This window comes from Talpa occidentalis, unplaced genomic scaffold (genome assembly GCF_014898055.3).
Source record: "Talpa occidentalis isolate TD23 unplaced genomic scaffold, MPIMG_talOcc4v2.1 talOcc4.16, whole genome shotgun sequence".
Taxonomy (NCBI): domain Eukaryota; kingdom Metazoa; phylum Chordata; class Mammalia; order Eulipotyphla; family Talpidae; genus Talpa; species Talpa occidentalis.
In genome coordinates, this window is record NW_023601653.1 from 43845100 (window position 1) to 43859446 (window position 14347).

At 35.0% G+C, this 14347-nt stretch overlaps 1 protein-coding gene across 1 annotated transcript; it reads left to right on the forward strand.

Moving 5' to 3' along the window:
- Window positions 1-268: 268 nt before the first annotated feature.
- On the forward strand, window positions 269-13471 carry TWF1 (twinfilin actin binding protein 1). Its single transcript, XM_037514114.2, has 9 exons — window positions 269-346; window positions 2110-2187; window positions 4172-4350; window positions 6080-6175; window positions 7369-7473; window positions 9156-9281; window positions 9666-9816; window positions 9967-10088; window positions 11370-13471. The coding sequence occupies exons 1-9, from the start codon at window positions 322-324 to the stop codon at window positions 11538-11540; spliced, it is 1053 nt and encodes a 350-aa protein (XP_037370011.1). The 5' UTR covers window positions 269-321; the 3' UTR covers window positions 11541-13471.
- Window positions 13472-14347: the final 876 nt, after the last annotated feature.

The following is a 14347-nucleotide window of genomic DNA, read 5'->3' on the forward strand; positions in this document are numbered from 1 at the left end:
CCGGGGGCAGACGCCGCAGGGCAAGGCCCCATTCCGGCCTTCCTGACATTCCTATGTTCCGCGGGGTTCCCGAGGGTGGAGCTGGCGCCGCGGGCGTCAGGACCCCAGCAGAGACCCGGGCAGAGGCGCCGAGGCCCGCCAGCGCAGGGCAGCCGCGGCGGGGTCGGGGGCGCACGAGGACGCCGTGGACCTCGGGGGCGGGGCAGCCGCCGTCGCAGGCGGATGACGTAAGAGCGGGCGGGGGCGCCGCCACTTCCTGGAGCCGCCGGCTGGGCCGCTCGCCGCACTCAGCGCCGGAGCCGGGAGCCCGCGGCAGCCGCCATGTCCCACCAGACCGGCATCCAAGGTAACGGTGGCCGGGCGGCCCGTGGGGCAGGGGCTCCCGGGAGGCGCCGCGCGGCCCGGCGGGCTACGGCCGGGCCGGGCCGGGCGGCGGGGAGTCGGGCTCGCGGGCCGCGGGGCCGCTCCGCGCGGGGTCGTCCCGGGTGCTCCCGGCCTGTGGCGCCCGCAGCCCTGGCCCGGCCGCCGCCACGTTGCAGACGAACCCGCAGTTCGCCGGAGCGAAAGAAATCGGTGCCCCCGCGACCGTGGGAGGGGGCGTGCCCCGCGCCGCCCCTGCGGTCAGCGGGTTTCCGCGTTTTTGTCCCGTGGGGGAGAACGAAACGCCGGGGGCGGCTGCGCTTCCGTGCGCTGTCAGGAGACTGGCTGGTCCGGGGAGACGGGGACGGGGCTTGTATTGTGGAAAAGAAAGCGGCTGGAGTCTTTCCCAGCGAAGAAGCTTCTCAGATTCTGCCGCATTTTCTCCCAAAATGGGAACGTGGGTTGTGTTCTGAGAACCCCCGAGTCAGGGGTGCGTTTGGGTCTTTCTCCTGAGTGACCCCCAGAAAACTGAAAAGTCTGGTCTGTGCCCCGGGTCGTCCCGGGCGGGCGGGGAGCGCGCTAATTCCCACCTTGGTTATTTCCTGGACTGAAAATGAGCAGTCTGGAAGGGCTCACCTCGGAAGGAAAACTGTATCCCGCGGTTACTCGAGATCATTTCACAAGTTATAAACTTAGCATAAACCTAAGCGCTTCCTGTTGGTAGACAACAGAACGTTTATACAGATCGACCCTTGGGCGTTTTTTCCTAAGGGTCGCACACCTCCCCCCTGCACCCACAAACACGAGCAAAGTGGTCTCAAATCTCAAAGCATTGTTTATATGTCCCCATGGACTTTGATATTTAAATACGTGTTTATTAACTTTTCATGCCTGAAGCTTCCAGCGAGCGCCCCTTCAATACAGAGGTTCTTGCTGCAGTATGCAACTCGGGAACAAAATTGAAACTTTAAGAGGAACACAAGCATGAGGTTATTAAATAGATATTTGCACACTAATCCTACTTTAGTTTTTTGAGAAGTACAAATTAGAAAAATATAACCAGAAGCATAAGATTCGATGCATTTTAATCAGATAATGCATAAGTTATCTGATGTTTACTGTTTTTTAGTGGGAAAATACAGGAAATGAGTTGATGAAGATGTCTATCACAAGGTTGAAAATTGGACTAGAAGAAAATAAAAGCAGTTTTTCAACGTTTTTCGAACACGCACTATTGGATTCAGTACTGTAGTCACTTTAGTTACATTGACAATGGAAATAAGCGAAAAAGAATGGCATTAATATTGATATATATGGATATTTTTCTGCACCAAAATCCATTTCTAATTTAAGTACTTTTCATCTCAGGAATGGAAATTAGTAAACAGGTGAATATCCAAAAAAAAAAGTTTACAAATTGTTATTCAGTAAAGTTTTGGAACAGAAACAAAAGATTTCAAATGCTCCCATTTTTCCATTTGATATATGTACTTTCAATATATATTAATATTGATGTAGAAATATTTATATTTTTAGACTATATATTGGGTCTACTGTTACACCAGTAAGTTTTATCATTTAAATTACTGATAGTAAGAAAATGCTTCCTACACGTTTTTTTCTTGTATTGTAATTTTTCTTTATTACATAATTTGTATTATATTTTTGGTATTGGTGTTTTTTCCTCATTTAAGTAGCAGTAGAAAGTATTAATACAGAAGTATAAAAATAGATTTATTTTTTCCACAGCAAGTGAAGATGTTAAAGATGTCTTTGCCAAAGCAAGAAATGGAAAATACAGACTTTTGAAGATCTCTATTGAAAATGGTTAGTTAAATATTTTAAAATATGACTTGTCCTTGGCTTATCGGGCCATATTTTAAACTTGTCATTCTTTGTCAGTGTTTTGAACTAATATAAAGCAAGTTTAAAGCTTGTCTTTAGGGTACTTGGCTCCTGTATATTTTGGGCTTGTCTCTAAGCCTCTGCTTTGCTTCTGAATTCTGTGACTGACTAGCAGGAAAACAGAAAGTTATGTTTTGGTATGATATCTTCCTCTTTTTGTGTCTCAGTTTCTGCAACAAAATTCATGTCTAATTTAAGTGCTTTTTATCTCTGGAATGAAAATCAATAAACTGGTGAATATTCAAAAAAAAAGTTACTTAAAAATTGTTATTCAATAAAGTTAGTTTTGAAATAGAAACAAAAGATTTCAAACTGTCCCCATTATTTCCACTTGATTCCCATTTTTACTGCAGAGAGGAATGTCCTTACTGTTTTGGGAAAGTTCTGAGAATAATAAACTATAAGTTGATATTTTCAAAATAATTCTATAAGCAGGGTAATTGTTTGATGGGTGTATCATTTAGTTAGGATAGATTTGCATTTGAACAACCAACATTTTAATGACTTAGTCACAAGTGAATGTTGAAATAGCTCATTAGCCTAATTACTTAAATACCTTGAAATATTTTGCTTTGGAAAAAATATTCATAAACTGAAAGTCAATCTAATTTGCTTTTCATTTTCTACTTATACGTTAAAATTACCAGTCATTTGGAAAGATGTAATTGTTCTATCCGTATTACCACACTCAGCAGGAATAAACAAACTCTGAAGCGGCATAGTTTAGAAATATTGAGCTAAAACTTTAAAGGCCATCACTTTTAAGTGACTCTGATTATCTAAAATGGTAAAGTTAAAGTTTATCCAGCTGGCATCTCCACAAAAGGAAAATTGTACTGTTTTCTACATCATTTTCTGATTTTATGTTGTTTTTGTTTTGAGAAAAGCTCTTAAATAAGGAAATTGCAGAAGATAAATAATACAGCAAATACTTCTACCTCCCCTTAAATTAACAACTGCTAATGTTTTATCATATTTCCTGCAAGCTGTTTTTGTGATATGAGCCTCCTCTTTCAACAATTTGTTGCCTTCCCCTGAGGCAAATATATTAGGAGTTCTTGTATTTGTACAGTCTGTTTTCTATGTGTATCCCTAAAAAAACATACAGTGCTGTTTTGAGTTTTTCAACATACATAAAAGGACATCTTATTTTACATTTTTCTCTTTTCCTGTAAACATTTTTGTGATTAGTTTTGATACAGAGGTCGTTAATTTTTAAAAAAACAGAAACAATTTTAAATGACTATGTCACATATTGTATGTCCAATCTCTTACTTTAGGCTACTTTCAGTTCTCACTGTAATTACGTTTTACTGCATTGAACACCTTTTTGCATAAGTACAAGAGGTTCTCTATGTAGAGTACATTCACAGTCTGTCTTGAGTCTGCCAAATAGAGCTTGGGAATGACTATATCATTTATGCTTCCGGGCAAGTTCTTAAATTTGCACTGAGCACCCATTATGGACAAATAGGAGCTCAATCATTGGTTTAATATCTTACTATACAATTCAATGTTAATTTTAGAAATTATATCTTTGAGAGATAGTACACTTATTTAAAAATATTTTGTTGATAATTATGCTGTAATTTTTTTGGAAAATAGAATATAATCAGTAAGCCATTCTTCAACTTAGCTATCATTTTTACATGTTTCTTTTGCTTTTGTACATATATATGTGTGTGTGCATATACATAATATTTTAACTGTGTTAGTCTTAAATTCTTAATGTTTTTTATATTTCATTATATTATACTTTTTATGTTACGACCTTTTTCTTTTCAACTTTATGTAAAAAATAGCAATTAGGAAATAACTACTTTACTTTTCTGTTCATCAGTCTCATCAGTTGACCATCTGGTGTTTCCAACAATTTATGTATCTTTTTAAAAATTGTTCTTCGTAGAGAAACTTGTGATTGGATCTTGTAGTCAGCCTTCAGATACTTGGGATAAGGATTATGATTCCTTTATTTTACCCTTGTTGGAGGACAAACAACCATGCTATATATTATTCAGATTGGATTCTCAGAATGCCCAGGGATATGAATGGATATTTATTGCATGGTCTCCAGATCATTCTCATGTAAGTAAGTTTTTGGTAATTTCTTTACACTGATGCTAGAATTTTTTTCCCTGAAATATTCTTAGATCAAGAGAAAGGGAAGGAGCCAACAGTCATTTCCCATAGAGAGGGATGATCACGGATATCCTCGGATTATGTGTAACCAAGAATAATGTGCTTTGATTCAAAAGTCTTGCCTTTCATGAAATCAATAGAATTATTACTGATCTTAAATTTAAAAATCTGTGGCAGTTACAAATGACTTCTGAGAAATAAAATTATTTTGCTATGAAAGTAGTGATGACATATTTCAGAGAACTAATTGAGTGTTTTATTAAATATTAATGTATTATTAATAGCTACCATTTAAGTGGTAGATGCACACAATAAACAAATATTATTTTTGTAAAGTTAGTACTCTGATAGAACAAAGACAAATTTAATAGAACAAAAGACAAACATACTTCACAGAATTTTATTTTATTTTTAGAGGTTTATTTTATTTATATATATAAGAACTAAGATGTAAGCCAGAGGAGCAGGGGGGTAAGAGGACTTACCAGAGACAGAGTGGGGAGCAGAACAGGCGTATCTACAGAAATACATTGCTAAGGGGAGCAGTGGGCAAGACGGAAAGATCTGCTGCACCGTGTGGGTCAGCACCCTGGCCTGGGATCTATCTCTTGTCTCAGTGACTGTTAGTAGGTTGATAGTGCTGAGACTTTAACTCCTGCGCCACCAGGAAGGCCCCATTTCACAATATTTTAAAGATACTCTTGTTTCTTGTAGAAAGTAATTTTTAAAGTTATCTAGAGAGCTTTCTCAGAAGTTATCTTCTTCCCTTTAATTCCAAGTAACATGATGAAAAGAACGCTAGATTTCACCATGCAGATTATGACAGTGTTTCTGTTGGTTGGCTCTTATCTTTAGTAGCTTACTGTAGACTCTTTAATAGTAGTTCTTTTCATCTTTGTGTCTCATAGAATGTAATTTGCCATAGATGTGCCATGAATATTTGATCCTTAAACAACTTAATTAGTAATGTCTGATCTAGATTTGCTTTGAGTAAAATGTCGGTATCAAGGTTACTTCATTTCAGTGATTGTTTTCTTCATATTTTAAAGCAGTGTTTTAAGTAGTTTTTTTAAATTCTGGAAGTCATTTTATACTGTGAAGAGAGACATCTATTTACTTTTTTTTAAGATTTATTTATTTATGCATACAGTAACTGGCGTACAGGCCAAAGGTGTGGGGGCTGAGAGCATTCACCAGAGACAGAATGGGGAACAGAACAGGCAGACTTTCTGAAGTACACTGCTGAGGAGGGCAGCGAGAGAGACAGGAGAGGTTTGCTGCACCATGTGGGTAGCTCCCTGGCTGGCGGGGGATTGAACTCGTGCTGCAGAGGCTTCAGATAGCTTCACAGTGCTGTGCTTAAAACCCTTGTACTACCAGGGAGGCCCCCGAGACATCATTTTTAATTTAGATTTTTTTCCCCCACTTTTTGAAAGATTTGACTTTCAAATTGAAATCTCCCTTAATTGCCATCAGTATTTTAGATGGTCGTGTTTACGCTGGTTTTTGTAATCACGTACTTGAGCACATTATAGCCAATGGACTGTAGTTTTATCATAGTTGATTTTATTTTTAATATGCTTGAAGATATTAATAGATTCAAAAAGTACATTCTTTTGCAATGATAATTTTCAACTTATAAACTTCTAAGGAAACATTTCCCACTTAATAATAGGTTCGTCAAAAAATGTTGTATGCAGCAACAAGAGCAACTTTGAAAAAAGAGTTTGGAGGTGGCCACATTAAAGATGAAGTGTTTGGCACAATAAAGGTACAAAATTTTTATTTTTAGCTTTTATTTTTACAGAAATATGTTGCAACTAAAATGGTTAAAGAATTCCTAGATAATGGGCAGTTGATAACAATCTAAAACATAAGAATAAGAGAGAAAATATTATATTTCATATGATATACATAATCATGATATACATAATTGTTAAATTAACCATTACCTGAATATGTAACTTTGAATCCATTCGTTTTTTCCTACGTATTTGACATTAGGAATCAGTATCATTGAAACATACTTACTTTTTAGAATATGTTGGAGTCTCTTGGTTAGCTCAATCTTTAATAACTAGAGTGTAACTCAGAGGTCATTTAATGTATCAAGATAGTTCATCTTTTCATTTTAGACTGAGACACAGGAGAAACTGTTCAAAGGAGTAATTTTTAGGCATTTTGCATTTTCATACCATGTCATAGAAGTAGTTACTATTTTCTTTAAATCAACACAATGAAGTAGGTAAATTGGTTGATAATTGATAAATTTAGAAATCAGTTAAATTATGATTAAGAATGTACTTTGTAAAATAACAGTTTTATGATAGATACACATACATAAAAATTAAGAGAACTTAATTTTTTATTGAACAGGTTTTATTGTTTAGAGCTTTTCTGATGCAGAAGGTAATCTAGTGGATAAAAAAATTAGATGGGAGCATTTTGCTTTTTCACTACTATTTGTGAGATCATCTAGTGTCTTAATTTTGTCTTCCAAACCACAAAATTTTAATGAAAAGTAGCTTCTTTGGAATGTTTTTTATTTAAAAACTATAATATTTTTTGTGACTCATTCTGGAGAAATTATATAAGTCATTATAATTTAGAATTCATATAAGAATATGTTGATTGTTGGATAATTATAGGGCGTGCTTTTCTCCAGTAAGGTTAATTGTAATTGTCCCTGTAGACTTGAAATACTATCAGACTCATTATTGTATGTGGTATGGTACCACTACCACCATACTCATAAAAGATGTAATAATTATAGAACTTCCGGAAATGAAGAGTGGAGATTCCCCTTCAAATTTTCCAAAACCCTTATTAAAGTTTGAGGATTTTAAAAAATGTAAGAATTAAAATATTTTCTGTTGAATTGATAATTTTGTTATTCCTAAAGTAATGTTACTGGGGTTTTACTTCCATTGAATAACTGATAACAGTCTATGTCTGCGCTTACAGGAAGATGTTTCATTACATGGATATAAAAAATATTTGCTGTCACAGTCTTCCCCTGCCCCACTGACTGCAGCTGAGGAGGAATTACGACAGATTAAAATTAATGAGGTAAATAACAATTTTGAAACTCTTGCAAGATTTTATGTGTTTGAAAATATTTTTTTAAATTACTAGGTGTGGACGTACTAGGGTATATGTTGGTTAGGTGGCTTACATTTATTCTGTTTACTTCAGAGACAAGGTTATTTGCTTTAAGTGTTTTCAGGGAAAAAAGGTAAAGATAAATATTAAACTTTATGTCAGTTTTATAAATGACTGTCTCCTGCCTTTATAATATACGTGAAAGAGTTATAAATCTTCCTTTTGGAAGTATAACTTTTTAAATTTTGTACTTTAAATAAACAAATGGGAAAAGTGTGTTACCATTTAGTGCAAAGAATATTGTGTCTAATGAGGTTGCCTGAAGCAGGTTTGTTTTGTTGTGATTTCAGAGAATAGTGATTACTAAAAAGAATAAACTATAAATGCTATACAACATTTAAGATTCCTAAAAGCTCTGTGTGTTAACTTCTGTGATTACACTACTTAGCTGGGTATGTGCATATATATATATGTATATGTATGTATGTATATATATGGGGATTGCTATATGAGTACTTGTTTAGCATTTTAGAGTCAATAAATTTCATACATATTATAATTTGTTATTTTTAATGTGATTCCTGCAGCTGTTCCATTTACAAATCATAATAATAACCACTGTAATTCTACTGGGATTTTATGGAAAAGGACAAGAGCAGAAACCAATAATCACTAATCTGAGGAACTAATAGAAATCAGTCTGCAAAGTGATTGAATATTATTTAATATTAACCTGATAGCAAGGGTCTACCTTTCTATTATTTTAATTCAGGTTGTTTGAGTAGGGGGTTATATGTGATTTTTTTTTTTAACAAGTTTGATAGTTTGTTTTATTCCTTGCAATCAGAACCCAGAGGATCGTATTGGGGTATGCATCTGCATATGTTCTATGATGTTTTCATTATCCAATATCATTTTTGCTGTAGAATCTCCATTCATTTTTTTTTTTAAGTAAAATTTCTATTTGATTTTCTGTTGCAGCACTGCCAATGAAACCCTATACTAGCTATCATTTACCAAGTATAAGAGTCTTAAACATGTGCATTGAAAGCTTTCTTGAAATACTCTTCTCTTCTTGTAATACGCGCATACCCGTGTTCTTAGTAAAGAAAGCTCTCAGTTTAGAACTCCTGCAGTAGTAGAACTTGTTCAGCTGTGTCATGTCTTTGTAAATTGTTTGTCTCCTTTCAGTTCAGTGCATGGTGTGTGTGTTACATTCTGTGTCTAACAGAACAAAGTTATATACATATCGTTTGTATATTACCCTGTTCATAAACTTTGTCAATTAAAAATTTGTAATTAAAGGTGTAATCAGAAGACATTTCAAAGAACTTGAGTAACTCATTGTAGTTGTGCCAAACCAAACTTAGAAGCCAACAGGACCCCTAGAGCACCACTAACGTTACACACTCTTATGTTCACTTCCAACATTTCCATAAAGACGTATCATACAATCTGCATGTAAAAAGTGCTAACAGGACATGAACAAATGTGAAAAAGTTTTCGCTTTTTAAGTTCATAATGGTTTAAAAGTGTGAATTATATTAAAATGGGCAAGGATGGAATGATACTTGACGGAAGTTGGGTCTTTTTTGCCATATGACACGAATTCAGTAACTTCATTGGTTAATTCAATCTGTCACACTTAGGTGCAGACAGACGTGAGTGTGGACACTAAGCATCAAACACTACAAGGAGTAGCGTTTCCTATTTCTCGAGAAGCTTTTCAAGCTTTGGAAAAATTGAATAACAGACAGCTCAATTATGTGCAATTGGTAAGAGACATAATTGGTAACATTTTGTGAAATGTCTGCACTCTAGTGGCTTTTGGCTTATAGAAGTTTTTTTTTTTTTTTTTTTTGATAGATTAAAAAATTTAGTTCCTGGTTACTCATTTCCTAATTTTTATTTCTTTATTTTATTTATTTACTTATTTTTCAATTTTCTCACATCATTGTTTAATTTGTACAATAATTGATTTCGCCCCTCATACATAGACCTTACAATTCTCCTATTCATTTGTTTTTTGATTTTCCAAAAGCAATATATGTTCTTTGTTCAAGCTGGTATGTTTATCCTTGTCATCCTGGTTTTTCACTATCAAATTTTTAATTTTTATGTATGTGTTTTAATGCATTTATTTTACTTCTTATTAACAGGAAATAGATATAAAAAATGAAATTATAATTTTGGCCAACACAACAAATACTGAACTAAAAGATTTGCCAAAGAGGATTCCCAAGGATTCAGCACGTTACCATTTCTTTGTGTATAAACATTCCCATGAAGGAGACTATTTGGAATCCATAGGTAATATGATACATTGTATATTTGTATTTAACATATTTTCACTTTGCTTATTAATATAGTCTTATTTCTTGCCTGCATGATTTAGTTGTAGTTTATGAGGTTTAGTAGTTGCTTTAATTGATGTGCCATGTATTCATTATTATCTTACAGTTTTTATCTATTCAATGCCTGGCTACACCTGCAGTATAAGAGAACGGATGCTCTATTCTAGCTGCAAAAGCCCTCTGCTGGAAATTGTAGAAAGACAGCTCCAAATGGATGTGATTAGAAAGGTAATTACCTACTTATTTAGTTTGTCTTATTTATCTAATATCTAGCTTTTTACTTTTCAGTTTTTGTTATAATTTTAATGTCTTTTCCACATAGTTTATGATGTGTTGTGATGAAATTTTTTATTCTCATCATAAAGCCTTAGGATCTTTTCCTCTCAGGTGCTTGAAGATTACCTGTTGTGACCCACTTTATAGAAATGTTCTCTCTAATATGGTGATAACCATAAACTACATGTGACTGTTTAAATATAAATTAAACAAGTAAATATAAAATTCCATTTTTTAATCACACCAGCCACATGTCAAGTGTACATTAGTCAGTGGCTTTTGGCCACTCTACTGGGCAGTGCAGAGCTTAGGTACTGTTTCCATACTGCAGAGCGTTTTGTTGGTCACTCGTGCCAGACCTACCTACTTGTGATTACCTCAAGACTCTTAATAAGGAACGGTCGTCTCCACTTACAGCTGTGAATCATGGATGATTGATGAGCTTTCCAGCTGTTGGCGAAGGAGGGAATGGTCATAGATTTTGGGAACTACAAAGCTACCAGTTCTCTGAATTTATTTTGCTAAATACAGATGAGGTATAGGGAAAGAGATTTATTCTTAAACCTGTTGACTCTTAAAACACAGGTCCTTACAAACTACCAGTGTTTTATTCCCTTTAGGGGAAACACTTTTTTAAGAAGGTGGTTCTTAGGAATCACCTTTAATAGCAGGGGCTGATTAACTTTTTCAATAAGAGGACCCAGAGAGTAAATATTTTAGGCTTTGCCAGGCCGCATATGGTCTTTGTCACACATTCTTTGTTTTATCATTTCTTTTATACAGCTCTTTAAAAATGTAAATCATGGTCTTAACTTGGGACTGGATTTGGCCTTCAAGCCATTGTTTGCCAAGCCCTGTTCTAGAATAATTTCAAGTGACCCAGATGAAGGGGCTATGAATATATATGAACATAGCAAAATAAAACAACTTGAAAATACAATAGCGGATTCCACTTTTGGACATTAAGTTGGAAAAGAAAGGACCAAATGGAAACAAGTAGAAAGAATTTTATATTCAGGCAACTTCTTTAGCATCCCTTTCATCCCTCCTCTCTCCACCAAAAATAAAAAATGAAAACTATCTGTGTGTGGTCCTGATTCACTCTTGCTGGAATGGATATTATGTATCTGTTTGTGAGTATTCATACCTGACAATTGGATTGTTGCTTTTATTAGGTTTTGAATGTTGTGTGTTGTCATACTGCATTGTACATACTAATTTCATCTCTTGCAGATAGAGATAGACAACGGGGATGAGCTGACTGCAGACTTCCTTTATGAAGAAGTACACCCCAAGCAGCATGCACATAAGCAAAGTTTTGCAAAACCCAAAGGTCCTGCAGGAAAAAGAGGAATTAGAAGACTAATCAGGGGTCCAGCTGAAACTGAAGCCACTACTGATTAAAATCACTGTTATTAAGTATTACAATACTAGTTTTATAAAACTCCAGCTTTTAGTACAGGATAACTGAAATCATTCCATATTGATATATAGTAGGGGAAAACGTACTTTTTGAAAATTAGCACTTTTCACTTCTGTGTGTTTTTAAAATTAATGTTATAAGGAAACTCATGGTTTCTATTTTTGAGTTAAAGCAAAAAAGGTTTGACATAGTAATGTTTAGTTTTGTCACACTGTTTTCATAGAGTGATAATTTCACACTTTCACATAATTCTGAAATTTTGTACAGTTGGGCCAATTACAGAAAGTCTAATGTCTCAAAGTAAGAGACACTCTTTGGTGAAACATCAGATTTTTTCATTAAGGAAAAGACAATGACTAAAATACTCATACACATAATGATTATGTTAAGGGCCAGGTTATATTATTTTCTAAGCTGGAAGCTTAGTGTGCCTACAAAAAGGTGGAAAGTTGCTTACTTTGAGAATAGTGCTAACTCTCAGATAGAGGGATCATGTCTGCAGCTTTTAGGAACAGTGCTTTAATGCAGCAGTCTTTTCTATTAGACTTTTTGTTTTTTTAAATGGCATTAAAATTTCAGAAGATTAGCTCACTTTGAAACCTTCAAGGATACCAGATATTTTCTATAATGCAGGATTTCTGATGACATTGAAAGAATGTTGAAACAGCGTTGGTAAATTCTGTTTTAGTGCTTTAAAAATTTCCATTTTAAAAGTAAGTCATTTCATTATAAGTATTATAAGGCCAAATATTTATGTATGGGTTGAATGTTAAATTAATACCCAGCAACACCACTAAAGTCAACAGTGTTGACAGGTTTTCAACATGCTACTTCTTTCCCAACCCATATATATAAAGGCAAATTGTGTTCCATATCACTTTTGAGCATATATTCAGATTTAATAGTTGTTTTTAACAGCCTTTGGTACTTACCACCCTAACACAAATGAACACTTCAGAAGCTTGTTTCAGTTTATACTGTATCTTAAAACATCTGTTTTCTAAAGCTTTGCATTTTCAGTTACAATCTAGAGAGATTTTGAGCCTCATTTTTGGTTGATACTTGAAATAGAGGGAAATAGAACACTTCATATTTTAACCTGCTGCAGGAGCCATAACTTTAAGGAATTTTCTAAATGAACTGTGGAGATCCATGATTCAGAATTTCTTCACCTAAACTTTATGCTGCATAAAACAGATCATAGAAATGGACATTTCATAGTATAAAGTATGAAACACTCATTTTTATACTTTATTATCTAAGGAAGTATATGCACCTTTTAGAAATCCATTGTATGTCAAGCAAAGCATATCAGAATAATGGATTTTTTTCCCCCTACAATTATAAGTATTTGTGTGGAGTTTTGTTTACAAATAATCAGACTATAATATTGAAACATGCAAAACAATCAACAGTAATGTTGCACTTGTTTACTAAAGGTAGACTTTACGTTGTCCCATGGGTGCACACACACACAGACACACACACAAATCACTGCATTGCAAGTCCCAGAACTGTGCTGTAGAACAGAGTGGAAGCTGTTATTCAGCCAGGAAGACTGTTAACCCATCTTGAAGGTATAAAATAATTTAGTAGTGAATGTTTTTATGTACCATTCATGTGCAATTATACTCTAAATTCTACTACACTACATGAAAGTCAATGGACATTCCAGAATATAGATGTGATTATATAGTCTTAATTATTATTAAACCAATGATTGCTGAAAATCAGTGATGCATTTGTTATATAGAGTATAACTCATCGTTTACAGTATGTTTTAGATGGCATCATCATAACAACAGGGGGTGAATAAAATATTCCCAATAAATTTATATAGCGGTGAAGAAGTACATGCCTTCTGTGGACATTTTATAAGTGCATTTTATATTGCAATAAAAATCTTTTCTCTTTAAATTGTGTACTAAATGTATTTTCTAGTATAATCTTTTAAAAAAATGTTTGGATAATTCTTCATAATGCAGTAATTGATGGTAAATTAGAAATCCATTCATCCATTTATTAATTTGCCTGGCCAAATCTAAAAGAATTTTAACTGTAACTTAAAATCTGGGAAACCTTAATTTAGATGAGAACTTTTCCACTGCTGTAAGAAGAATGAAAATACCATGAGTTTTATAGTTCTACCATGAGAGAAACACCCCAATTTAATGTAGGGCAACCAACTTGACATGAAAGTCTTGAGAGACTTGCTACTCACTCATCCCACAAATATGGAATGCTCTCCTGTGTGCCATTCAGTATCGAACTGGCCCTTTTTATTAGAGATTTGTTACAAACATTGTCTTTGACAGCAGTTTCCCAAATGATGGGGAAATTCTTAGAAGAGCTGATACTAAAAATAGTATTTAAATAAGCCAAAAAGAAAAAGAAAAATACCGGATGGTCTCACTCATAGCATGAATTTAGAAAATCTAAATAAGGGGCCAGGAAAAAGGCTAATTATAATAATAAAGTAAAAACCAAATCAACAAGCAACTATAAACCAAAGACACAGTATGAGGGAGGGGAGGAGGGAGTAGGGTCAAAATAGGGGGGGTGTGGGAATTGTATGGGCAACATAACCAAGATGAAAATGCATACATAGTGCAAAAATGAAAAATGATGTAAAAAATATATAAAATAAAAGATAGTATTTAAAAAAGTTAAGTTCTCAAGGAATTTCTACTGAGAAATGTAATAATGTGCTTCGGGTACTTGTGATTTGTTCTGTATCCTTCCACAGGTCCTCTTTGCTCTACAGCCAACTACAAGAATGGGAGGTTTG

What these genes read in the sequence shown, in the direction of transcription:
- TWF1 (XM_037514114.2), top strand. Translation starts at nt 322, where the DNA reads ATGTCCCACCAGACCGGCATCCAAG. An exon ending in GGTCTCCAGATCATTCTCAT is followed by an intron (nt 4,351 to 6,079) that starts GTAAGTAAGTTT and finishes ACTTAATAATAG; the next exon opens with GTTCGTCAAAAAATGTTGTA. An exon ending in AGCTCAATTATGTGCAATTG is followed by an intron (nt 9,282 to 9,665) that starts GTAAGAGACATA and finishes TCTTATTAACAG; the next exon opens with GAAATAGATATAAAAAATGA.